This window comes from Trachinotus anak, unplaced genomic scaffold (genome assembly GCF_046630095.1).
Source record: "Trachinotus anak isolate AG129_WGS33_773 ecotype Australia unplaced genomic scaffold, CSIRO_AGI_Tana_v1 ptg000013l, whole genome shotgun sequence".
NCBI classification, from domain to species: Eukaryota; Metazoa; Chordata; class Actinopteri; order Carangiformes; family Carangidae; genus Trachinotus; species Trachinotus anak.
In genome coordinates this window covers 29,941,253-29,966,948 of record NW_027273864.1, presented here as the reverse complement: position 1 = coordinate 29,966,948, position 25,696 = coordinate 29,941,253, and the positions used below count along the sequence as shown (strand labels likewise).

Genomic DNA, 25,696 nt, shown 5'->3' with positions numbered 1-25,696 from the left:
CGCTTCCTCCCGCCTCGAGCTCCAGTGAACCGCTGTGATTGGCTCTGTGTCACAATGCATTATGACGTAGACATAAACCGGAGCGCTGATTGGTCGAAATATACTGACCTCTGTGCAGTCCCCGCCTTCTCTCCGGCAGAGGACAGAGTGAAGATGGCGGTGTCCCTGAGGTGCTTTCTCGTCACAGGCAAGGTACGCGACTGTTCAAAAACGTTTCTTTGTGTTTGTCTCAGCCTGGTTCTGTGAGATGTTTAATGTCGGCAACGTGGTTCGCTGTCTTTTCTCCAGAATGCCGTGTCGGCGCTGCGGCGGGGATTTCACAGGAGCGCTCCGGCCGCAGTGCAGGTGAGTTACAGCAGCTAACAGGCTAACGTTAGCCACAGCTAACAGTCCCACTGTTCATTTATTTTTCTGTTGTCTTTAGTCCGGAGTTTAATGACAAAGTACAGCTGTAATTATAAGTCTTTATCTAGTGTGGTGTTACCTAGTTAAATTGAGTGTGATATTAATGTTATTATCCCGCTGATGTCCAGTCGCAATATGTCACCTCTGAGATAACCTGTGATTTTTCAGGCGTTTGAATAAATCACTCCACCTGTTAACGAGCTCACGTTTTAAAACGGTCCATGTGGACGGAAACAGTGATTCAGCTCTCAAATGGAGCCACTACCAAACCTCTGGTGGTTATGGTCCATTTGAACCTCTAACATGCTGCTACATCTACATCAATATGGAACAAGCTCCTAACAGGGACACTGCACACCCATGTTCACAGTGATGTTTCACCTTTTTATCCCAGTGGCAGAGCAGTTTACAGCCCAACCCAGGATGTTTTGACTTTCCCTCCCACCCCCATTCCCCAACCCTGCAGAGGAATTACTTTCCTCATGGAGGTGGAAAGTTAACGATCAGAAGTCTCTCTTGGACACAGTAAATGTAGGCTGTCTGGATGTATCTGCAGAGGATGGTCAGGGATGATCAGGCTGCTAAAAGATTCTTTCCCAGGTGTCTCGAAGAGAGGACACAAGGTGTGATGCAGATGACAGAGTTGACTAATGTCGATGTATGTCTGTGTCTGTAGTTATCCTGTACAAATGTGGATATGGAATATAGAACAGCCCATGCAAAGAAAAAGAAGTGCCATTCATTTAGTTGCAACAATAGAAGCTTGGTCAATAGAAATACTAGAACAAATAAAAGCTAATGCTCCTGTTGATAGTTAGTAAGTGAAGTTTTGCTGTAGAGAGACAAATGTTTTCAGAGTTTATCCTGAGATGTAGATGAAGTGGTTGCTTTTAGTGTATTGAGGATGTGAGATTAACTGTGTGAAGAGTATTGAAAAAGTGAATTCAGTATAGAGAGATGTTGGTTAACAAAGGTCTTCCTAATGAATGATGAATTATTATTAGCTACACAGACAAGAAAAGTGTCATGTAGGAGGATTTCCCACAAACTGGCAACCCAAAGGTTCATCATACAATATAATGGCTTCTAAATGGCCTATAAAGCATGAACAAGTGATGCATTAATTGTTAATGAATTAATTAACAACAGCTTTAAGCCCTTTATAACTGGTACTATATCAGAAAGTGGTACCAAGATCGCAGTATTTCTTCTGTGGAGTCGCAGTAACTCCAGGTCCACTTGCTTTAAATGTGTTTCTGTTGAAAGTTTGAGGTGTTGAACTTTCAGGTCAGTTTAGAGGCTACAGTTTGTGGTGCTGTTTAATTTTATTGTGTTACTGAGACTGTTTTGTCCCTCAGACTCAACTTGCTTTGGACCAAAAAATACTAATAAAGCTTTCATCATGTTTTTTTTTTACTTTATTTATAAAATCTAAAAAATTTGTAAAGTGTTGATTTGTGACCTTTGTAATTTTATATTGCATAACTGATTGAAAGGCTGGAGGATGGACTCTGTCCTCTGGGAGCCAGTTCTGACTGTGGTGCTGCTGTTGCAGGTGACGGTCCGTGATGCCCTCAACCAGGCAATGGATGAGGAGCTGGAGAGGGACGAGCGCGTGTTCCTGATGGGTGAGGAGGTGGCTCAGTATGATGGAGCCTACAAGGTGAGTGGACCCTCGTTACAACCCAGTGGGTGAATAATACATATGTAATTCAGTACATCAACTTGCTGAGATGCTGCCGAGCCAGTGATTAGCCCTGTTATGGGACATTTTCACCTCATCGTGTCGGGTCCTTTTCTTTAGATTCACAGCCCAGAATGTTTTCAAATGGGTTTAGATCCCTTGTTAATTTTGTCAGAGAGCGACGCCTTTCCTACTGAATTTTGATTCTGACACTTTCATCGTGAGGAGAGTAGTTGGAAAGTCAGAGGAGTCTCTGAAAGTTTTATCCAAGACCTACTTTTTATCTCCCAGAGGGATTAGGAAGAAGGAGGGGTGGGGCGTCCTCATTAGGGCAGAAGCTGAAAGTGTCCTCACTCATTAATCTACACCGTGTGTTGACGTCAGTGTGATATCTGCAGACAGCTCCATGTCCATGTACACTGTAATTATCCACATCAGTTTTTCACAGTACTGACATGATTCAAAGTCGTTCATATAGCAGATATCGTCTGTTACTTTCTGACTTAAGGTTGTAATAAGTCGATTTCCATGAAGCAGACATTTTACACTTAATGCAGCCCCAACTGAACCACTTATAACAAGCTGCTGCCTCTGTAGACCAGTTAACTGGGGACAGTTTGTCGAGTTGGGGTAAGACTGTAAGAAATGAAAAAAGTCTGTATAATTTCCCCAAAGGTGGCAAAAGTAAATGTGTGTGTGTGGTTATTTTACTGTATTCATTGGTTGCGAAATCCAACCATACTCATGGGTCTGTGGTGCTTCGTGGCGACAAAACACTGTCAACACAAGTTTAAAGGGCTGTTTGAGGGTTAAGACTTGGTTTAAAGCGTAAGAGGATGAAACCCCACAAAGATAACTGTACTAATTTATTTGTGTGTGTGTGTGTGTGTGTGTGTGTGTGTGTGTGTGTGTGTAGGTGAGCAGAGGTCTATGGAAGAAGTATGGAGACCAACGCATCATTGACACTCCGATCTCAGAGGTGAGTCACTCAACCTTCACAAATGTTGTCGCACATAAAACTGATTCAGCTCTTTGAGTTTGTTTGGTGTGTGTCAAAATGATGGACACAGCTGATGAACGTGGTCTCCCCCCCCCTCTCATATATACAGATGGGCTTTGCTGGCATTGCAGTGGGAGCTGCTATGGTGAGTTCCTGTTCATCCACAGTGCAACACATTCACTCAACACACACGAGCCCCTGACTGTACGACGTGGCTTTCACCCTGATTCACTCTGAACCAAACAACTTCATTCATTCAAGCTCTGACAGTGTGTCGGTTATTGTCTGGTAAACTGTATTAGTTAAATAACCCAGCTCATAAAGTAACATTAGCTTCTATAGCATGAAGAGCAACAGAGAGAGCTCAGCTGGAAGCCCAGTGATTTATATAAACACTGTACCAAAAATGCTGGAGATAAAATAAATATTATTATAGGGACATGAATAAATCCATAGGTTATCATACAAAACAAATACCATTAAATTAGAGTAGACTCTTCGGTCCATGTTGTTATGTGAACGTGCCTTTTCCCCCAGCAACTCCCAGTAATGTTAATCTGTTGTCCCCTGAAGGCCGGTCTGAGACCCATCTGTGAGTTCATGACCTTTAACTTCTCCATGCAAGCCATCGACCAGGTCATCAACTCTGCAGCGAAGACCTACTACATGTCAGCTGGTCTGCAGCCGGTGCCCATCGTCTTCAGAGGACCCAACGGAGCATCAGCTGGCGTCGCCGCACAGCACTCGCAGTGCTTCGCTGCATGGTGCGTTCACTGACTCCTGATACTGTTACTGTCACTTTGCTCTTATCCCAGAGAGAAAATTCACATGTTACAGCAACAGAGAGACAAACTGAGAGGAAAGAACTGAAATTCAAATGAATTTTAAAAATAAGAGATTAAAGAAATTAGAAAAATGAAAAAATAAATTGAAATAAATTAAATATACACTCTTTGAGCACTTAATTAGGAACACCATACTTATACTGGGTGGGGCATCCTCTACCACATCCAGAAGATTGAGATCTGGTGTGACTGATGAGGCCACTGAAGTTCACTGAACTAACTCTCATGTTCGTGAAACCAGTTTGAGACGACTTTGGCTTCATAACACGGAGCATTGTCCTGCTGGAAGACAGGTGACATTGTGGCTATAATTTTACGTCTCAGCAGAAATCCAGATTCATCAGACCGGGCTACGTTTACTACGTCTTCAACGGTCTGTGTCCACTGCAGCCACAGGTTTCTGTTCAGAGTGGAGCCTGACGTGGTCTTCTACTGTTGTAGCTCTTCCACCTCATGGTTCCTCCTGTCGTCTGTCAGCTGCAACCAGTCTGACCGTTCCCCTCTGTCCTCTCTCATCAACATCTCTGTCCACAGAACTGCTAAAAGCAGGAGGACAGGTGTTCATGTGTTCTTAATAAAGTGCCCAATGAGTTTACATTTCATTTCAGTACCTTAAACTAAAGTGAAGTGTTCAAGTATTTGTGCAAAGGGAGTGAAACTCTGGCAGCCATGGTGTGTTAACTACATATAATATATAGGTGTAGGTCAGTAGAATGTAGATAATAATGAAGTATTTATGTGCATTATATGAAATAAACGTATAATAAAACAATAATACAATACAATGACTTATACATGTATCAGTAATGGTAACATCATACTCTCAGATTTAACAGCTGAGAGTCAGATGAATAAAACTGTGATAAAAAGTCCCTAAAAGAAAGGATCCTTTAACGGTGGCAGTAGAAGCAGAGGTGAGATGGTGAGTAGGGGATGTTGGCCTGACGGTGGAACTGGTGTCAGTGTGATGGTTGCCTCTGTCTGCAGGTACGCTCACTGTCCAGGTCTGAAGGTCGTTAGTCCCTGGAACTCCGAAGATGCCAAAGGTCTCCTGAAATCAGCCATCAGAGACGACAACCCTGGTGAGAGCCGCTGGTTCCCCCAGCTCCTATCAATAGCTTTTTAATTTTCTTCTAACAGTGTTTTAACCAAATATCTGTTGATTCCAGTCGTTCTTAAGGATTTATAACTTAATATTCGTTGCAGCACCTTGCAAACCGTTCTCCAAACCAGTTTTCAGGACTCGTGTATTTGGTTTGGGTGATACGCCTCCAAGGAGGGCCCCAGAAAACTTACAGCCAGCGGGCAGTAAAAACACAGGTGTTGCTTACTGTGGTTGAGAAAACAGTGTTTGACTGTTTATTTGTTTAATGTTGTATACAAATCTTATTGGTTAATCATGGACGGTGCAGATCATGGCCCCCGGGGAATAAACACATCTAAGCCAAAGTAGTGGGAAGGACTGGATGTTGTTATTCTGAGGACAAGTTTAAACAGTTAGAGGCAGATAATAAAGTACAGGACTTAGTCACTAAGTTCTTTTCTGACATTAGGTTGAGTGTAATGTCATCACAGGGGACAGATCCTGTGATTGGTTGATTGGTTATTTCCTCTGAGCGCTGACTGATATAGTTACGACTGCGTGTGCATTTCAGAGAGACATTTTCATCTTTTCAACATCTGGCTAGACGGCGTCTCAAATCACCTCCTGAGGTTCCAGCAGACTTCAGTGCAGCTTGGCAGAGTTTATACTTTGAGTTTTTGATATAAGGTAGAAGTGTAAACTGTGTCTGTAACTGTTTTCACTGAACTCAGCCTCTGTGTGTGTGTGTGTGTGTGTGTGTGTGTGTGTGTGTGTGTGTGTGTGTGTGTGTGTGTGTGTGTGTGTGTGTGTGTGTGTGTGTGTGTGTGTGTGTGTGTGTGTGTGTGTGTGTGTTGCAGTGGTCTTCCTGGAGAACGAGCTGATGTACGGCGTTCCCTTTGAGATGTCGGAGGAGTCGATGTCCAAAGACTTCACCATTCCCATCGGAAAGGCCAAGGTGGAGAGACAAGGTGAGACAGAGACAGACACTCAGGACACCGACCTCCACACTGCTCCATCGACGCCTCAGCAGTGACGACCAAACTGTTGGTTGAGTAACAACAACCTCAGTTACAGCTTCAGATGCCAGATGTGGTTTGTGAGGCCACGTTTTGGTTTACATTACAAATACAGTGGTGCCAAACAACCAAACCTCAGTGTGAGGACAAGGCTTCATGACGTCAGTGCACTCAGCAGTTTGTTGTCAGACACGAACATGTTGAGGATATTTTGGGGGAAACTGAAGGTGAGATTGATGAGGAAAAGACGACCTGGACGTCAGAGATCTGTCACTCTGAGCTGTCTGTAGGTGCGTCTCCATCCACCTGTTGTATGAGTGTCTTTAAAATGTTCATAGAAAAACACTGAAAGTTAAAAAAGAACAATATATCGCAAAAAAAGTTGTGATTGAGGTGGAATAGTTGGATCCTGTTTTTTTTTTTTTTTTTTTTTTTTTTTTTTTCACTGAGTTTTGACTGGCGCACGTCATTTTTTTTTTTTTTGCGCCTCTTCTTCTGTGATGGTTTAATGGCACCGACCAGAGAATCAGCACCAACTGTTTGTCTACACACACCAGCTCCTAATATTCACATTCACAGTCCTGGATGGAAATTTGGTTAAAATTTGCAGTGAGTTCTGATGGAACCCAAACCTGCTTCTTCTTCTTTCTGTGTTACAGGGAATCATGTCACTGTGGTCGCTCACTCTCGGTACGTCAGTCACTGCCTGGACGCCGCCGCCGTCCTCGCCAAGGAGGGAATCGAGTGTGAGGTAGAGAAACACACCTGTTGATACCGGACACAGGTGACCTGTGCTCAGCGTCTGTTAACTACTTCCTGTCTGTGCATCAGGTGATCAACCTGCGGACCATCCGCCCTATGGATGTGGAGAGTATTGAGACCAGCGTGATGAAGACCAACCACCTGGTGACGGTGGAGGGTGGCTGGCCTCAGTTTGGTGTCGGAGCTGAGATCTGCGCCAGGATCATGGAAGGTAACAGCTGAGCGACTTGACACGTCAGCTGTTTGTAAATCTGAAATCTGAGTTTGTAAAACCTTCGTTATTTTTTTATCGCTTGAGTTCATGAACTGAACACAAAGATTCACACCAAGCAGAAGCTGCAGAGTGTCACTAAGTTTTGCACATTTCATCAGGAAATCTTAGTTTCAAACTGATGATTTAACAAATCAGGTAAAAATATGTTAGTGATGGCGTCCAATCAGAACACAGTCAACAAGGTAAACAGGACTTCACCGCGTCATCAGGAGATGTAAGAGCTGTGACTCCAACATAACGTGAATGAAACACGCAGCGTAATTTAATAAGATCACATTCAGGCCACAGTGGGAGTGAAGCAAGCGTTTCATTATGATTCTTAACAGAAATAATTGATTAATTTGATCTGATGATATTCGTATTGTCACGTTACTTAAGGACGCAATCACCTCTTTCAATCACTGATAGTTTTGTCAGGTGTAAGATTTGATCACAAAGCCTTATATAACTGTGTGTGTGTGCGTGTGTGTGCGTGCTGCCCCCTGGATTAATGTAGCAGCAGCAGTTAAAACAATCGTTTGACAGCAGTTTTTTAGCTTAGCACAAAGACTGAAAACAGGTGGAGACATTAGCTGGACTGGGAGAGGTCTGGGACTTCACCCCTGTGTTTGTACATATTAATGAACAAGATGTCACGTGTTAATCTGTGAGCTTTAGATATGCTGGTAGGTGGAGCCTGGTTCGCTGTTTCCAGTCTACAGGCTGCTTATCTTCTTTTTTTATATTTCTATATTTCCTACATCTCAGATTTACCTGATGTACCTCTGCAAACTCTAAACCTGGATATCTCGATTTAAAGATTCTGTTATGGCACAGATCAACACCCCCTCAGTGGTTTGAAATCTCACCAGTGAGATGAGAGCTCGATCTGTAACGTCCTGTGTGTTCCTGTAGGTCCTGCCTTCAACTACCTGGACCATCCGGTCACCAGGGTGACAGGCGTCGACATCCCCATGCCGTACGCCAAAATCCTGGAGGACAACAGCCTGCCGCAGATCAAAGATATCATCTTCTCTATCAAGAAGACCCTCAATGTCTGAGACGCACACACACAGGACAACCCCACCTGAATCCTCTTTGTGGTGTTCACACAGATGGCGGAAACTGGTAAAATATTGGAACCATGTGTAAATACAGCCAAACAGTTTCTTTCAAAATGCTCCTGACTCTAAAGTTTCCAGCCAGATGTTGGTCAATGAAACGCACAGCTGTTCAACCTGCACCCAGAGCAGTAGACGCACAGAGTTCAGTGAAGTCATCACCTCTGATGCTTGACTTCACTGAACTCTGCGTGTGGCTCTGGTTGCTCTTTCCACTTCTTCCCTTTCAAACTAAAAGTCCTTCTATCCTGTAGATTTTTCTGTGACGTATGGTGACAACAGAACTGCTGAGTGAGCACGAAAAAGTCAGGATTTGATCGGTCTGCAGGTCAGAATAATTGTGTTGATTTAATCTCCTCAGGCCACCAGAGGATCTTTGTGTTTAGATTTAAGCTTCCTGTGTTGAACTGACTGAAATGTGTCAATAAAAAGCTCAAAATTCTTCATCTTATTTACAGTTTGCTGAAGAGAGATATCTCCTTATCTAACTTTAAATCACATTTTCTTCAGGTCAAGTTCTTTATTCATGTTTATGTTCCACTACCTAAAGAATCAAAAAAAGGACTCACGAACTCAGAACCTGACAAAATGTTTCAGAATGAAATCTTCATTCATGCAGACTGACTAAAACTTCATTTGTACTCTCTGTAGTTCTGTTGTTAAAATACTTCAGTACATTTCTAACCACCAAAGCATACTGTTCTATACTGAGACTATCAACTTAACTCCTCGCACTTAACTCGGTCGAGCGCTAAAAGCAGCAGAGAAGAAGAAAGAACCAGCCGAGCACTGGAGGTGGAGGGTGGAGATGAATATTTATTGTAGCTGCAGCAGCTCTGTGGATGTTTTTGTTGCTGTAAAATGACTCTGTTACAGAAATAAAAACCTTTTAATCCTTCGTGCTGCTTTAGTCTTTCATAAAGTTTTATTTCTCTCTAATGTTTCAGATCAAGACTCAGATCTTTTACTTGTACTGTAAAAATGTGTATTACATCCTAAGTCAGGGCGTAAAAGTATCAACAAAATGCACTTTAAGTAAAAATACTTGTTCTGGAGGAATATATACATCTTTAATTTCCAATAATGGAGTATACTGATTGAAATGTGTTAGTAGCAGGTTATATATACAGTAATTTGTGTAATTTTTTTTTTGTCACAACCCAAAAAAGTTGAGACCCACTGATTTAAACACTATTGTTTTATAAACTCGTCACATTTTGTTTCAGGTTAAATCTCCATCTGCACTTCCTACTGTAGATAATATAAATTATTACAAATGAATTCTGGTCCTGCTCTGTAGTTTTCATCACAACCTAAGTCTTTTGTCTCTTCCCAGAGAAATGGAGTAACTGCCCTGACCAAGAAAAATCTGAAATTAAATTAAATTTAAAAAGCAGCAACACCTTAGTCACTAACAGAGAAAAGAGGGAGTTGAAGCTGACAAGCAGGTGAAGCCTTAAACATTTTTTATTGGCAAACTCTGACAGGAACCAGCAGATCTGAGACCAACGGCCAGAAAACACATCTGTCACAGTCCTCAACTCAAACACTCAGAAATAAAAACATTTCCCAACAGAGCTTCGAGAAACTCAAAGATCAAACCCTCGTTACAAAGAAAACTATGATACATCATCTCAAACTTGAAACCATGAAATTATTCAGGGACCACAACAGAAAAGTGTTAACTTCTTCTTGGAGTAAGTAACTTGGTGCTAATTATAGAAAACAAACCGTTGTCCATGTTCGTTGAACAGTGTTACCAGGGATGGCTCTCATGGTGCGTTCACGTCATGTTGGAGCTACAGTCACCAGCTGTTTGGTTTCATATGATTCATGTTGACATCAAAGTAATTATGAAATTAGAAAATAGATATTTCTGAAAGTCCTTCATCTACTGTTAAAGTCTGTTTAATACTTATTTAATTATAGTTTTATATTGTTAATGAACAGATTTTTTTTAATCCTCATACAACCGACTGTAATCACAGCTGTCTTTTTGTTGTCAGTTGTCAACATTAAAGCTTATAATTAAGAAACATGTCCCATCTCTAACACCTGTCTCACACGACCTGAACACAGCATAGAGGCCTCGGCAGGTTTCAAACAATCGCACTGAAGCTTTGAATCTGTTCTGTTGGGTTTAAGCAGTAAATCTCAGGTCCTTCCCTCAGCTGTGCATCCACTCAACTCACAAACTGTTCAAAAAAAAAGAAACAGACAGTTTCAGACTTACACAGAAACAGCCTGAGACTTTAACAGTGATCAAAAAAACAACAAAAAAAACAAATCAAACCAGATTCTCTTCCTGTGTTCATAAACATCAGTCGTTCCGCAGCAGAAGAACTAAAGTCTGAACCAATCAATCGTGATCAGGTTTAGAAAATAAAACCTCCTGATCTGTAACATTCCTGTCAGATATTTAAACTGTTGCAGAGATTTATCGGTGCCTCAGGGTTTTATTCGAGGCATGTTTGGGTCGTCGAGCCTCCTGAAACCAGAACCAGATCATACTCCTACATGTAGCTCACACCAAGTACAGTGAAGTGAAAAATACAAAGGTAATTTGGAGCTAACCATAGGACAATGTTTTTGGAAGAGCACATGTAAATATAGTTTTTAAGACACCAGTGAAAATGAGGAAGAGACAGAGATAAGTTTAGTTTACATGTAATTGACAGAACTGCTAAAAAAGACTTTAAATTAATTTAAACCAAAGTAGATATTTGTTTATTACTGGACATCGTCCTCTCAATATTTATTGTTGGTTGGCTGATGGTTGTGTATTTGTTTACCTGTAATTTACAACCACACAGAACTTAATATTTTGGCACATCCAGCTGAGCAGCGTGAAAACTACAGCACTGAATTACACTAACAATGACCTGGTATTGATCATTTATATGAACTGAATCTCCAGTTAATGTTTATGTTGTTGGGACCAGTCAGGAATAACTAAATAATAGATTTTTGAGGATAAAGTTTTGTGTTTTGTAGAAATTTGATAAAAAATTCATGTTATTATGAAATAAAGTAGTAACTTAACGAGAAAAAGGTCAATGTTATGAGGATAACAATTATTTTCATTGGTGATTAATTGTATTTTTTTCCAATTAATAAATTCCTCGCTCTATATAATTCATAATATAATAATATACAATTATAAAAATTATACAATTAATTAAGAAATTGTGAAAATGTCCATCACAGTTTCCTGAAGTTCAAGATGACAAACATCTTATCTTGTGACCAACAGGCAAAAACCCAAAGATACAAAACAGAAACTGGAGAATCTGAAGCCAGAGAACGGACGATCTCAACGATTAACTGATGATCAAAATAGTGCCTGATTCATTTCTGGTCGATTGACTAATCAATTAATCGACTAATCACTGCAGCTCCATTTGTAATATTACAAGAAAGGATGACCTGAGTCATGGGACCAAAGGACAGATGTTGATGATGTCAGTTAGTTCAAAAACTAATTACACAACAGTGGAGGAGGATCAAAGCTAAACTGTTTCATAGTGGTCACTCATTCAACAGAAAATCCAGACACACCTGTCGACGGCACTCAGGTGATTTCCTGCTCTGCTGAGTGTGGAGACGGTGGGGATCAGGTCGGGACAAACACTGGTTAAAAACGGACACGTTGTTGTTGTGGGTGTGACGGGAGAGATGAAGAAACACCGTTCATTTCAAAACAGTCTACGATAATTATAAAGTTCATCATCCATATCTGACTGATGCTGCTCTAATCTACAGAACGCAACATGTTCTCAAAACACAGAACCACTTTTCTCTAAATATTTCCTTGTAGAATTGCAACTTTATTTCTATAGCACTGACTTTCTTGTTAAATTGCGACTTGACTTTTTTTAATTATGACTTTATTTTCAGAAGATTGCAACTGGGCTACAACTTTAAAAACCGGCGAGTGCTTTGGATCTTGTCCCTAAACAGGAAAATGTCCAACCAGGCGTAGAACTCTGTTTAACATCATCTCTATAATTAGCACCAAATTACACAGTTCTGTTCAGAAACCTTTGTAAGATTTTACAAGCACATATCAGTTTCTTTCTAGTATATTTTTTAAGAAACTATGACAACTGTAAAAAAAAATCTTACCAAAAAAAAACAAAAAAACAAAACAAAAAACACACTGGAGGCTGCTCCCACCGTATGTATAGAAGGTGGAGCAAGAGAGGAAGTGAATCTGAGCTCTAGCAGACCTGAGACCCGCGACCATCAGGGCTGACCATGATGCAGATGATCATGTGATCGATCAGCTGTGTGTGTCCGAGGCTGTTCTGGGATCAGATTAATCATTTCTGACTCAAACTGATGTTTTTTAACATCACAAAATTAAATTTTTAAGTAAAGCTCTCATCAGTTTCCCTCTACAGTTACGACCTCCTACAATTCCCAGAATGCCTTTCAACACCCCGCCCAAATATGAGGGCGGAGCCTCTGTCCTGCTCTGGTTTGGGCGTGGCCGGTTGAGTTCATGGGCGGGGCCAATAACGTCTTAGGGAGCGGAAAGGTCGGATCGCCCGACCTCTGAGTGTCCCTTCAGCAGGCCGAGCCTCACCACCACCACCCTCCTCTTCTTCTGCTCCGAACCCTCATCATCATCATCGTCATCGTCATCCTCCTCCTCTTCGTCCCCTCTCTCCTTCACCTTTCGTTTACCTCTTTCCTTCCTCTTCTCCTCCTTCCTCTGCTTCTTTGCCTTCTTCTTCCTCCTCTTCTTCTCTTCTTTTTCCTCTGCAGCACGATCCTCCTCTTCCTCCTCGTCATCCTCCTCTTGCACTCCGTCCTGCACCTCTTCCTCTTCCACTTCCTCCTCTACCGCCATCTCCATTTCCTCCTCCTCTTCCTCCTCCTCCTCTAACTCCACCTCTACTTCATCCTCATCGTCATCGTCATCGTCCTCCTCTTCCTCTTCCTCTTCCTCTTCCTCCTCCTCCTCCTCCTCCTCTTCTATTTCTTCTTCCTCCAGGTCTGTCATCTGTTCTTGTTTCACTTTTATCCTTTGCCGTCCGTTCTGTGTTGCCTGGCAGAGACACAAAGTTAGAAATGGGACTGAACCATGGACGAGCTCCCCCGTGTGGCTCAAACAATTATTACAAACCAGTAAATTAAATGATGCTCGACGGAAAATTAAAAGAAACTTTGCTTTCCTCAGATTTTTACCTGCAGTTGGCTAAAAATTTGGCTCAAACAACCGCAGGTAAATAATAGATTTAAATAAACCTGAAATAACTGATTTAACTGAGGTTAAAGTACTGACGTTGGCAAACAGGTGCTAATTTAACATCCAGCAGTTACAGAGCAACATTAACGTTGATCAGGAGTCGGGTTAGTGGCCTCCTGATGACGCAGGCCCCATATTTTCTTTCTTTTATCTCTTTCTTGGTCTCTACCAGCTCCTGAGGGTCTGTCATCTGTCCCCGAGTCTTCCTGCTGTTTGCTGCTGAGCAGGTAGTGACGTTTTAAAGGTCCCATATTTTCTACTTTTACTGTGTTTTATCTGAAGTGTTGATCTCCATCAGAAGATATATCTGTGGTTTAAAGAACCAAAAACCATCTCAGTGTAGTTCTACATCTCCTCTCTCAGGCTTCTCTCTGGAGCTCTAGTAACAACAGTTCAGTCAGCCAATCAGAAGAGAGGATCTGAGTCTCTCTTCTGATTGGCTGACTGTTTTCTTATGTCCTGATGAGGTCAAAGTCTTTAGTACTTCACATGGAAAAAGCAATAATTTTCCTAACTTGTTATTGGACATCAGACAACCCCTTCAATTAGTACAAAGTGTGTCCTTCCTTTACTTTGATGTTTCTTGATCTGGATTTGTTGGTGTGTCACGACGCTGATGGTGTCAATTACACATGTATTTGAACTGCCCACTGCTCGGTCTCTGAGGTCGCGCTGCCAGGGACAGACCAGCCGCTTCCGGGATGAGTCATGACTTTTCATAACTTATATATTTCTGAATTAGTTGTGTGTGTGATGTAGGATGTGGTTCTGAGGTGCAGGTTGCCACAGTGTCCACCGCGCTCCGGCTGAATCTCCTGCAACTCAGACTTGCAGGTTTAATATTGGAGACAGTGTCTCACCTTCTTCTTCTTCTTCTTAGATTTATAGACTGTGACATCTGAACTGTGCAAACATATGACAATTTCTGGCTGCAGCTGACGTTAACCAGCGCCACTGATCAAGATACTCACAGTCTTCTTGCCGTTCCGGAGCCTGTGCAGCAGTAACCTGACAGTATCCTTGTTTTGACACAGTCCCATGGTGTTGAGGGCGTCGAGGGCAGAGCCAGAGCAGCCCTGCAGGCGAAGCTCAGCCCCCAGAGCAGCCTGCATGAAGTTATTCTTCCATATGTTCCTGGTGAAGAGCGGGACAGAGAGCGCCACCACAGTTCGGCGCTCCAGCAGCGTCTGCGCCTGGTCCTCTGACAGCTGGCTGCCACACAAACAAACAGAACAGATGCTCATCGGTAACATTTCTGGCTCATGACCCGCGTTGGGCTCTGTGGGCGGGCTGAACTCAAACTCACTGGCTGCTCTTGGAGAGGGCGTTGACGTCGGGGAACAGCGAGCGGAGGCAGGTGGTGACCAGTGGAGCTTTGTCCTGGGCCCAGTTCAGACATCGTCTCCAGGGGAAGGACGACAGCGGCTTCCTGCTCGACACCTTCTGATGAAAGGGACTATCTGCGTGCCGCGACAGCAACTTCATCTGCACCGCAACAGGAAGCACGGCAACATTACACAACATTAACAACACAAGTGCAGGTTATAAGGACCGACGGGAGAACCTCTCCTCACCTCCTCTTTCAGCTGTTTACTCCAAAACTCCATCATGGGCTTCCTGGCGCCTTTAGCCGACCACAGCATTTTGAAAGCAGCCTTGTAGCAGGACTTGCTGACCAGCATCGCTGCTTTGCTCTTCTTCCCCATCCTGCGGCCTTTCTTCTTTTTATTCCTCCCGTCTGTCTGCGGTCGCCAAACAACACCAAGCACACAGAGAGAAAACATTATTCAAAACTTCTTTATGAATCCCAAGTTTAAAACACAATCATGCCGGTGGGTCTGCGTGTTTAGCCCATCACCGCACTATACTGTAGTATACTTTACAGCTGTGCCCAAACTGATTCACTCACTACTCTGCATGGTGCATTAGATCACACGTTAGTTAGAAAAAACAAAGACACAACATTCATGTTATCTTTTCAGACCTGCAGCTCTCAGACAGTCTCCACTGACTGAAATACATTTCAGGTTTTTTGAGTAGAGTCCGATCAATACTGGATTTTTGAAGCTGATACAGATATTTGAGAGTTCAAAAATCTTCCCTAATTCAAAGTCCACGATGTAAAGTCCAATAATTCTAACTCATGACAATGAAAAGTGAGAAATTTCAGTGAACTGATGAAAGTTGTTTTCACAGTTGCAGCTCTACTTTCCAGTGTTGCAGCTTTTATTTCATAATCTAAACAAAGGTGAGAAAACCAAAAGTGTTGCTTTGCACCATGTGAAATAAAAATGTTTTTAATCTCACATATTTATTTATACTAATCATATTGTATTTGTACGTAACAACACATGTATGTTGGTAGAACTTCTGCCTATGTTCGTTTGGAAAAGGAAATAGAGTTTCAACTTAGGAGACACATTAAAACCTGGACTGTGTGTTTCTGGACAGATAATCCTTTGAGAAGCAGGATCCAGAGCCCTCGGCTGCTTTTCTTCCTTTTACAGAGATGCCACTGATTTCTCTTTCAGAAAAAGACAAATACTGAACTCTGTGACCTGAGTGTAATGACAGGGTTGGGGTTGGGGTTGGGGTTGGGGTTAGGCCAGCCCCGGGTTGCTCGGGTTAACATCCCGGGTTGTGACACAGGCAGACATCGTGATATTACCGGTGAGACACGCACCTGTTTGGTGGCGGGCGGTTTCAGCCACAGGGACCGCTTCCCGGTCTGTTTGCGTTTGCCTCTGCTCCGGATGACCTGCGCACAGGTCTCACACAGGAAGGATTTCTCGTGGACCACCGAGTCCGGGAAGGCCCACTGCACCGTCTCCGGGGTGGTGAAGGTGTACACCGCCCTCCGGTTGAAGCTGCGACCCTGCCGCTCGAACTCGGACTTGCAGCAGGAGCAGTTCTTGTCCTCCGGCCGCTTGGGACGCCGGCGGCCACCGCCCCTGATGGGCGGCGAGGCGGCGGCTCCAGCTTCGGAGGCTGCGGTCTTTTGGAGGTCCTCTTCGGTCTGCGGCTGCAGAGAGGAAGCGTCCACGTAATGTCCACCGGGACAGTCCACCTCTGCACCCACGGCCGGTTCGGGTAGCTCTACCGGTAGAGGGACGGTGGGCTGACCCGGCGTGCTCTGCTCGTGTTCAGCCGGTGAAGTAAAGCTTTCCTGCCCGGTGACTCCACTGTCGTCCGCCGGTGCACCGGGGAAGGAGAGCGCCTCTGCGGGAGCAAAGTTTCTGTCCGCGGCGTGGGCATAATCGTGCTCGTTAGTCTCCGGTGGGTGACCGGTTTCCTCGTCGTTCCCCGCGGTGGTGTCGGTGTTTTCGCTCGCCATGATGAGCGGAGGAGCTCCGGTTTGAGTCAAGAGTCGAAATACGCAGAAAGAAAAACTCTGTCCGCTGTCATTGCTGTTCAGAGCGGCTAGCTACAGGCTAGCTACAGGCTAACGCTACAGGCTAGCTACAGGCTAGCTACAGGCTAACGCTACAGGCTAGCTACAGGCTAGCTATAGACTAGCTACAGGCTAGCTATAGACTAGCTACAGGCTAACGCTACAGGCTAACGCTACAGGCTAACGCTACAGGCTAACGCTACAGGCTAGCTACAGGCTAGCTATAGACTAGCTACAGGCTAGCTACAGGCTAGCTATAGACTAGCTACAGGCTAACGCTACAGGCTAACGCTGCTGAAGCCCGCCACAACAAACTCCGGGACTTCCGCACAGGTGTGTCGCAGTGAAAGTCGTCCGGACGCTTCGGCGACGCATGCAGCAAAGTTTGTTGAACGTTAAAAAGCGACGGAAACGAAAAAAGAGACAGAGTTTTACAGCAGAAACGTCTCCAGAGTAGATGGAGAACAGGGGAGCTGTGAGCAACCGGACGTAGCTGCTCATAAACAAAATAGTTTCCTGTTATTGATAAGGGCTGCTGCTGCCGCCCCCAGGTGGTGGGAGGTACGTTTTGTTAAACGCTAGAAATTGTGCGCCCTGCAACCTTTGCAGCCGCAGACATTAAAATGAAGCATTTCTTCGATTATTAATGCATTGTTCCGTTTTACTTCATGGATTTGAGCAATAGAAATAAAACAGCACAGCAGTGTTTGTAGATGCCGAACAGTGAGTGTGGTGTTTCTGTATAAACCCGCTCTTCAGCAGATATCACACTTTTTGTAGCCTGATAATACAACCCCTGCAACAAACAGCCATAAAAGATCCCACTTTATGAAAATGTGAATGGATGAAATATGAGAATAACACACCTGAAAATCTAACGAATCAACATTTGTTAGAGACCTTTATGAGCTCAGTATTTTTATTTTTAATTCTTTCCACTCTCTCTGAATAGATTTTATTTTATTACTCTGGCTCTAAAACAACTCTTATTTTGATAGGACTTCCCGGAAGTGTCCTCACGCTCGTTGTCCCTCTGGACGGTGCAGTAACTCATGGCTGTGGATGAGGAGGTCAGGTAGGGGCGCTCACCTGAGGCTGTGTCCTGTGGCAGCATCAGTAAGCAGCGATGAACCGGTCACAGGTGAGATTTTAATCATTTAATTTAATCCGTCTGTCGTCTTCTGCGCCGACACATCAAGCTAACCGGCTAACTAGCTGCTGTCAGCGATGGGCTCGATCGACACTCAGCTGTTTCTAATTTAATGAGTGTGAATGATTTGGAGAAACAGTAGAAAAGCCTGAGCAGCCTCTCGGATCACAGCAGCCTCAGGCGGCATGGTTCACCCCAGTCACCGGCGTTAGCTTGGACTGTTCAGGGCCGCAGGAGCGCGGTGAGGGTGGTGCAACTTACATGTTCTGTCCAGTTTCAGGGTGAAAAGAAGTAAAACCACCCCTGCAGCAAACATAAATATTCAGCATTAATTGTTCTCCTCTGTGCGGTCGTGTGGCGCGGCGCCACAGGAATAATGCACAGATGGAAAGAAGAGTGGATCCCACTGAATATCAGGATGCAAATGTGCTGCAGTCTGTCAAGAAAGTAAAACTGGAAAGAAGCTCGCTCTGTTCTCGCTGGAAACAAACTTAATGAAAGCACTGAGTCAAACAGTAAAGCTGTGGGCCAGAAAACCAAAAGCTGGAGGAGGCTATACAGCTCAGTGGAGTCTCTGTGGGAGGTCAATATGAAAATACTGATTAAAGCATCTTGATGAGGGAAACTGGTAATGAGAGGAGGCCAGTTTTACTCTGTCAGGGGTGGTTGAAAGGTGAACTCATGACACATTAGACTCTGCTCTCAGGTCTTGGGCAGCGTTGACGTTAGGAGCTGTTGGAGATCTGATGAACTATCTGGTGTGGACCCAGCGTTGTCTGGGTCTGTAGCGCAGTGACTTTTTAGAGAATCGTGACCAATAACTCAATTCACTGTGAAAATAAAAACGTTGTGGTGGGGACGCTGTTAATAAATGACCTCAGTCCTTATTTGGCTTGTCCGTACAGCAGTTTCTTGGTAGTTATCAGGTGGAATATAGACTGATACCAACACACCTGCAATAAGGTAACAGCAGCAGGATAAACACACCTGACTGATCTACCTGTGTGTCTGCTGTGTGGGTGTGGAGTTTAGGGAGGGAGTTCACCGAACCCTGTAGCCCCCCCCTCATTTCTACTGGAGGCTCGAGCCTACATTAGATGCTACTGGCATAACACACCTGAATGTCTGTCCAAACTGTTGGTGGAGTTGCATTGTGGGTAATGTAGGCAACAGGTTTCAACAATGAAGCAGAATACATGGAATTACAAAAAATCAGAGCTATGACAATTGATGGATTAATTGATTATCAAGAGGAAATGAATCGACAACTGTTTTGATAATCAAAGCACAGTTTTATTAATTTTTTGAAGCAAAGAGGCCAAATATTCTCTGGTTTCAGCTTCTCAAACATGAGGTTTGCTTTATTTCTTTGTCATTCGTGACAGTAAATTTAACACCTTTAGGTGGTTGGACAAAACAAGCCAGCTGAAGACATCACCATGGACTTTCACAGTTTATTTGACATTCTTAACAGTAATCAACTAATTGATTGGTCAAGAAATGGTTGGCAGGTAAATAGATTATGAAATAATAATAATTAGTTGCAACCATTCAATAAAACAATGTCTTGATCTGCTGCATTTCCCTCAGTCATTTTTTTAAGAGCTGTCAGCGAGCGGAGAATCGTTGTACTCCGTTTGCAGCTTGCTGAATCAAAACTGAAACTGAGAGAGATTTCCAGCCTTTTAACGCACAGCTGATGCTCGATTCAGCCACAGCTCATTAAAAACTGTGTGAGTTTCATTAACCAGCCACAGGCAGGTTCATTCATCTGCTCCTGAGATTTAAGAAACAAGGCCCACAGCTCTTCCTCCTGTTTCTCACTAGCTGGCAGTGTGTGGAAACATCAGGGACACCAGACTAATCAGCCAGATGATGTCTGGGCCATGGCAACACTGCTGCATCAGCTGATTGCTTATCTCCATGGTAACCATCTCACAAGCTGTTCGTCCTCTTGTTGCAGGTGTTGGTGGAAACACAGAAATGATCTTTTCAACAGTCTGACCTGAAGAGAACCAACACAGTCAGCCATCCCAGGGCTGCAGATGGAGAATGGAGACCTGGGTCACATGGTGTGTGTGTGTGTGTGTGTGTGTGTGTGTGTGTGTGTGTGTGTGTGTGTTTGTACATACACACACAGAGGTGTTTTTCCTTTGTTGCAGACATTTTTCTATTTGAACTGCTCTGCTCTCTGGCAGTTCAGCCTTTTGCCTTTGAACAATGACTGACATTTGAACGATGGCACATGCTTTCATGCTGTGTGTGTGTGTGTGTGTGTGTGTGTGTGTGTGTGTGTGTGTGTGTGTGTGTGTGTGTGTGTGTGTTTGTGTGTGTGCATGCTCTTGATTTTTTTTTTCAGCATTTTAGCCTTTACTTGAAAGTAGAAGCAGAAATATTCACTCAGTGGGCAGTTTATTAGTTACACCTCTCTAAATCCAACAGTCCTGCAGTGAATCCTCCTTCATGCAGGTTATAATATGGTTGGAAATGTTTTACAAAGCTGCTGATGATTTAATTTCATTCTGAAGGCTGCAGTTTGTCGAACTGTTGAATTGTAACATATTTTACATGGAGGTGTTTCTGTGTTTTCTGCTTTGACTTAATGAATGGAAATCTTTGTTTCAGCATTTCTTTCTTTGTTATGCAGTAATAAAGAAACTATATTTCATGGATTGGTTACATCACAAGCGATGTCCGATCTACTCATTGAGGCCAGTATTGGCTTTGTTATCAATATGATGAATGAGACTGGAACATCCCATCTTCACTTTAAGCTCGATGACTTAAGCATTTGTTGTACTGATAAAGGTTAGAGGCTACAGAATATATTATTAGGATAATGTTTTTGAGAAAATGTCATCCCGTAACCGAGAGAACAGCCTTTTTTAGTTGTTATGGTTCACTGAAAAAGTCTACAAAATAAATATATGTTGAAAAGAAGTGAAAGAATGCAGTGTAGTAACTGTACGTTATCATGAGGATAAAAGTTGTGCAGGTGTCTATGAAAGCGATGTGTTCTTCAGTGTCGTCTCTAACAGCTGTTCCTGCTCTGTCCAGATGGGGGAGCCAGTGAGTCTGAACGTGGGCGGCTGTGTGTACAGCACGTCTTTGTCCACGCTGCAGCGTTATCCAGACTCCATGCTGGGAGCCATGTTCAGAGGGGACCTCCCCACCGTGAGGGACACACATGGAAACTACTTCATTGATCGTGACGGCCCGTTGTTTCGGTGTGTGTGTCACCTGTAGTAAACTCAGTCAAGAAGCTTTTATTGTGATATGCACAGTAAAAACAGGTGTTTGCACCATACAATGAAATTCTTACTTTGCTAGTCCCCCACTGACACAATCTAAGATTATGTATAATGAATAATAATATAATATAAAGAATATAAAGTACACAGTTGAAATACATTTTACCAGGGTGTTACCATGTCACTGTATCCCATGCTAAATATTAACAAGATGTAAGCACGTTACTATAGTAACATGCTAAATGTTAACAAGGTGTTAGCATGTTACCATAGTAACAATGTTTAAGGGGATGTTAGATCCTCTCAAGCTCCATCAGATTGGATGGAAAATGTCTGTGATCTGCCTTCTTCAGGTATCTCCACAGCCAGGTGTAAATGTAGCAAGAGTGGTGGTGTATTTGTGTGGATGTTGCCTAATAAGTCTGAAAATGTGGAGCTGAGCCTGACAAGTTAAGTCTGAGTGGACCCTGCAGCAGCTGACCACCAGGTGAACCATTTACAGGAGGGACTCTGATCTGCTGACATGGACAATATAACCTCTTCCACATTTGATCTTCGGCTTTAATTTTTGTTAAGCTGCTTGTTTGGAACCAGTTTTCCACTGGAGATTATACCAGCAGCTAAATGCTCCAGGTATAATATCCTTTCAGGATGATTACTAACGAAGAAGTGAAAATATACGTCTGGTGATACATTTTTTTACTTTCTGCAAAACCCATGAAAAGATCCAAACCAACACACTCAGCTAATCCTACTAACGAGCAATGTCTAGCTGAAGCCTGATGTATCTTATTAAAAACACATTAATGAGCCACACTGTTGAACAGGATGACACGTTCCCTCATTACCATGAACACACACTAGTTTTTTTTTTCGACTCAATTCCACATACACTGTCCGGCTGCTGTAAATTCTCATGAGAGTGCCAAATGTGGATTAATCCACAGCTCAAAATGGTTCAGCTCCTCATGTTTCCAAAAAAGCTACAGTTTTTTTAAACTATATATTTTTGACCCGTTTTTAAAGATTTACGTGTTCAGTAGGCAGCATTCATCAGAGACAGACTCATTTTACATTAAATTACATTTACACATTTTTCAGGCACTTTTATACAAAGCGACTTACAAGTGAATCACTCATCAGTCATCATTTTGTTGTTTTTTGTCATTTAACATTATTTTTGACAATAAAAGATACAGAATAACACTCATCTTAACCTTTAAGACAGGAGTGAATCAAACTCACATGTCAGAAAAACTGAAATAAACCTTTTTCACTCTCATTGAGTTGGTCGCAGTGTGAACGTACAGCAGCTCTCTCCCCTCCTGTCCTGACTTTAACTGTCAGCTCAGAGCTTCACAGCTCAGCAGCCTCGACCGATTTCTGTCCCGCTTTCTGCTGTTTCAGCTACATCCTCAACTTCCTGCGCACATCAGAGCTGACGCTGCCGTGCGATTTCAAGGAGATAGAGCTGCTCAGGAAGGAGGCTGACTTCTATCAGATCGAGCCCCTGATTCAGTGCCTGGGAGACCCCAAACCTGTGCTGCCCTACCCCACCGACACCTATGAGGAGGTAGTGGAGCTGTCCAGCACCAGGAAGCTGTCTAAGTACTCCAACCCTGTTGCAGTCATCATCACCCAGCTCACCATCACCACTAAGGTCAGTGGGAACAGGTCTGGTTAGTGTTGCACTGACATATTGTGGCAAAATATTTTGTGATGCAAAAACTTGATGTTTATTGTAAACTTATTCTCCTCTGGAGGCTGCTTCTGTCCCTGTACAAGATAAATGGACATTCCTGTACATTTATTTTGTCCAATAATATTTGATTTATTGTAAAACATGTATTACACTACATCCATGCACACTTATTTTTCAATGCTTTTAACCTGAAAAGTCACAAATCATTGACCAAGTCAGCCAGGTCCATCACTTTTTTGTGTCCCCTGGAAACACTTCCGTTGTGTTGTGAGTATTTGCAGCACATGTTTAGTCTATTTACATGAGTTTTATTACATTGCAGTGCATTGATCTCTCAGGGCCACCGTACACTCCCAATTTAAGATGTTACCATGTGACATTTGCAAATTAGGCTAAAACTGACATGAACACGTATTACACATACCAACACTGAAGAGTTTCACACTTTTTCACTCAATGAAAACTAAATAGGATGATTTTTGTGTGTGTCATAGATTATGTTCAGTTAATATTACAAGTGAATCAAGCAGTGTGTTTACAGTTATTAGCACCACAGGTGATGGTGGTAATAACTGTAATAGTCTCCAAAATAAGTGAATAGCTTTAAGTATATTAGGCCAGTCCCACGGTGAGTTAGATCTCATTTTTAAGAGGACTGAGTGTAAACAATTAAAATTAAAAAAACTACTGTACTGTAACATACCAAAAAAGCAATAATATATACTTAAACAAAACAAACAAAACCCTTATTAATAAACAGTAAATAATAATTTTAAAGCAGTTGTCACATGACTTTCTCTCCTTCTTCAGGTCCATTCAGTGTTGGAGTCCATCTCCAGCAGTTTCACAAAGTGGAACAAACACATGATGGACACCAGAGACTACCAGGTGTCCTTCACCTTCGGACCATGTGACCACCAGCAGGAAGTCAGCCTGCGTGTCCACCTGCTTGACTTCATCTCCAAAGCTGTAGGAAACATAAATCGATTTTTGTTTTTTCTAATCAAAATTAGAATAGACGCAGTGAGATGACTCTGTTTGTCTGTCTTGTTGTTTTCCAGGGTTTCACGATACGCAACACGCGCGTTCACCACATGAGTGAACGAGCCAATGAGAACACAGTGGAGCACAACTGGACATTCTGCCGACGGGTTCGCAAAGTCAACGACTGATGGGTGAACCGAAGGATGGATTTCTGACAGACGAGACTTGTGTGTGGTGGTTTTGTTATTGTGTGTTAATGTTTTGCATGATGTGTGTTGTTTTTGAATCATTCGCTCAGTCTACTCAGAGCTGGAGCACAAGGCCGGGTCACTGGATGGCTAGCACATTAGCCACATGTGGTATATCATGATGAACCTTTAACATATATTACCGTTGCTTTATTGTATATATTATATGGCCAAAAGTGTGTGGACGGCCCTCACACACAATAATATTTCAGACAGTAGCTTCCTTTCTTGTTTCAACATGACAGTGTCCTTAAGAAAAGGTTTTCCCCGTTTGGTGGTGGTGAACTTTACTGGCCAGCACGGAGCCATGACCTCGCCCCATCCAGACGGAGACGGACCTTATCACCCAACATCAGAGCTGGACCTCATCTATGTGCCTGTATAGGAGCTACAATAAAACTATCTACCCACCCATCTTATATAACTGCAGTGTTGTGGGTCCATATACTTTTGGCCACATAGTGCATGGTAGCTTAACATCTGGTATATCACGAGTATCACAAATCTGATATAGTCAGTAAACAGAAATCAATATTAAGTGCAAATAAAGCAATTTGAAAAATGATGATCTCAGGTAGTTTTTTTCTGCTCGAGCTCAGTTCTCACAGAAATGGGTCTAAATTAGACCAATTTAAAGGATAGTTCACATTTTTTCAACTCTGTCTTAAAACGATAGTTAGGTGCCCATAGGAACACTGAACCTGTTTTCTCGCTGTCATCATTCCTCCTGTTCATACTGGACATCAACAGATTCCTTCCTACCATGCTACTAATTCAAGTGATGAAGGACAAAATCACAGTCTTTGTTTTGTGTATAAATAATTTATATTCAAATGTTTATTTGTGGTTAAAGTTGAGGCTTAAGTATGTGTCAGCTGTTTCTTTAAACTGAACGAGGGAAATGTAATGTGATGCATTTACTATTGTCGTTCTGAACGTAGCTGTAGCGTTATCTGCTCGGTGTCATTTTAACAGCTTGTCTATCGTTATTCCCTAAACAGCCTATTTAAATTCACAAATGCTAAATATACTGTTGTGGTGCAAAAGTTCAGATGCAGTTTAATTAATGCAAACGAAGGCAGTGTTTGCTGAATAATCAGCCATCTGAACAGGCAAACAAGACCCTGTTTGTTTTTTCAGGCATTTGGCCTCTGGTTAAATTTCATTACCCAGCTCATTATATCCTCAAAGTAAAAACTGTGCAGTATTGACTAGAATGTGTGTAAATACATCTTTTTCAATATGGCTGAGACCTGAGGATAAAATGATGAAGTGATAATATTTAATATCCAAACGGTAAAAGGTCAACTTCACTGTGGCATCATAATGTTCATAATGTCACAAACCCAGGAACAGGAGGGAAGATTGTGATGGTTGGTGAATCCATGCGACAGTGAGGCAGTAATTCTACTTTGTCATTGGAGGGTTTTTTATTTGTCTGATTTGAGGGTCAGAGGACAGAGGGTGTCGTAATGCTGTAACACGCCTGAGGCCAATTTGTCATTTGTGATTTTGGGATGTATAAATAAAGCTTAACTAACACTCC

General features: G+C 42.7%; 3 protein-coding genes across 6 annotated transcripts; 2 read left to right on the top strand and 1 right to left on the bottom strand.

The window, feature by feature from the left end:
- The first annotated feature begins 93 nt into the window (after positions 1–93).
- pdhb (pyruvate dehydrogenase E1 subunit beta) lies at positions 94–9,068 on the top strand. Its single transcript, XM_071495520.1, has 11 exons — positions 94–192; positions 289–345; positions 1,961–2,068; positions 3,006–3,068; positions 3,199–3,234; positions 3,663–3,853; positions 4,922–5,016; positions 5,876–5,986; positions 6,694–6,785; positions 6,866–7,007; positions 7,965–9,068. The coding sequence occupies exons 1-11, from the start codon at positions 154–156 to the stop codon at positions 8,108–8,110; spliced, it is 1,080 nt and encodes a 359-aa protein (XP_071351621.1). The 5' UTR covers positions 94–153; the 3' UTR covers positions 8,111–9,068.
- Positions 9,069–9,619: 551 nt separating this feature from the next.
- LOC139631339 (uncharacterized) lies at positions 9,620–16,758 on the bottom strand. Of its 2 annotated transcripts, none has more exons than XM_071495518.1 (5): positions 16,108–16,758; positions 14,999–15,166; positions 14,731–14,909; positions 14,396–14,639; positions 9,620–13,223 (listed from the first exon to the last, which is right to left on the bottom strand). In XM_071495518.1, the coding sequence occupies exons 1-5, from the start codon at positions 16,756–16,758 to the stop codon at positions 12,696–12,698; spliced, it is 1,770 nt and encodes a 589-aa protein (XP_071351619.1). In that variant the 3' UTR covers positions 9,620–12,695. The 2 variants fall into 2 exon arrangements, with proteins under 2 accessions (XP_071351619.1, XP_071351620.1); XM_071495519.1 differs by having other exon boundaries at positions 14,396–14,636.
- Positions 16,759–16,787: 29 nt separating this feature from the next.
- Positions 16,788–25,696, top strand: kctd6a (potassium channel tetramerization domain containing 6a). Of its 3 annotated transcripts, none has more exons than XR_011693363.1 (8): positions 16,788–16,913; positions 17,087–17,956; positions 19,929–20,037; positions 21,023–21,192; positions 22,624–22,876; positions 23,729–23,887; positions 23,980–25,523; positions 25,575–25,696. XR_011693363.1 is itself a non-coding variant. In XM_071495521.1 (6 exons), exons 2-6 carry the CDS (start codon positions 20,011–20,013, stop codon positions 24,088–24,090), a joined length of 720 nt encoding a protein of 239 aa, XP_071351622.1. In that variant the 5' UTR covers positions 17,087–17,956; positions 19,929–20,010; the 3' UTR covers positions 24,091–25,696. The 3 variants fall into 3 exon arrangements, 1 of the variants encoding a protein (XP_071351622.1); XR_011693362.1 differs by lacking the exon at positions 16,788–16,913 and having other exon boundaries at positions 17,087–17,376; positions 17,814–17,956; XM_071495521.1 differs by lacking the exon at positions 16,788–16,913 and having other exon boundaries at positions 23,980–25,696.

Excerpts from the sequence above, each read along its gene's own strand:
- pdhb (XM_071495520.1), top strand. The coding sequence starts at position 154 with ATGGCGGTGTCCCTGAGGTGCTTTCTCGTCACAGGCAAG. Across the intron at positions 3,069-3,198 it reads TTGACACTCCGATCTCAGAG|ATGGGCTTTGCTGGCATTGC; the intron begins GTGAGTCACTCA and ends TCATATATACAG. Across the intron at positions 7,008-7,964 it reads CTGCGCCAGGATCATGGAAG|GTCCTGCCTTCAACTACCTG; the intron begins GTAACAGCTGAG and ends GTGTTCCTGTAG.
- LOC139631339 (XM_071495518.1), bottom strand. The coding sequence starts at position 16,758 with ATGGCGAGCGAAAACACCGACACCACCGCGGGGAACGACGAGGAAACC. Across the intron at positions 14,910-14,998 it reads GTAAACAGCTGAAAGAGGAG|ATGAAGTTGCTGTCGCGGCA; the intron begins GTGAGGAGAGGT and ends GTTGCGGTGCAG. Across the intron at positions 14,640-14,730 it reads GCCCTCTCCAAGAGCAGCCA|CAGCCAGCTGTCAGAGGACC; the intron begins GTGAGTTTGAGT and ends TTGTTTGTGTGG.
- kctd6a (XM_071495521.1), top strand. The coding sequence starts at position 20,011 with ATGGAGAATGGAGACCTGGGTCACATG. Across the intron at positions 21,193-22,623 it reads CGTGACGGCCCGTTGTTTCG|CTACATCCTCAACTTCCTGC; the intron begins GTGTGTGTGTCA and ends CTGCTGTTTCAG. Across the intron at positions 23,888-23,979 it reads TTGACTTCATCTCCAAAGCT|GGTTTCACGATACGCAACAC; the intron begins GTAGGAAACATA and ends GTTGTTTTCCAG.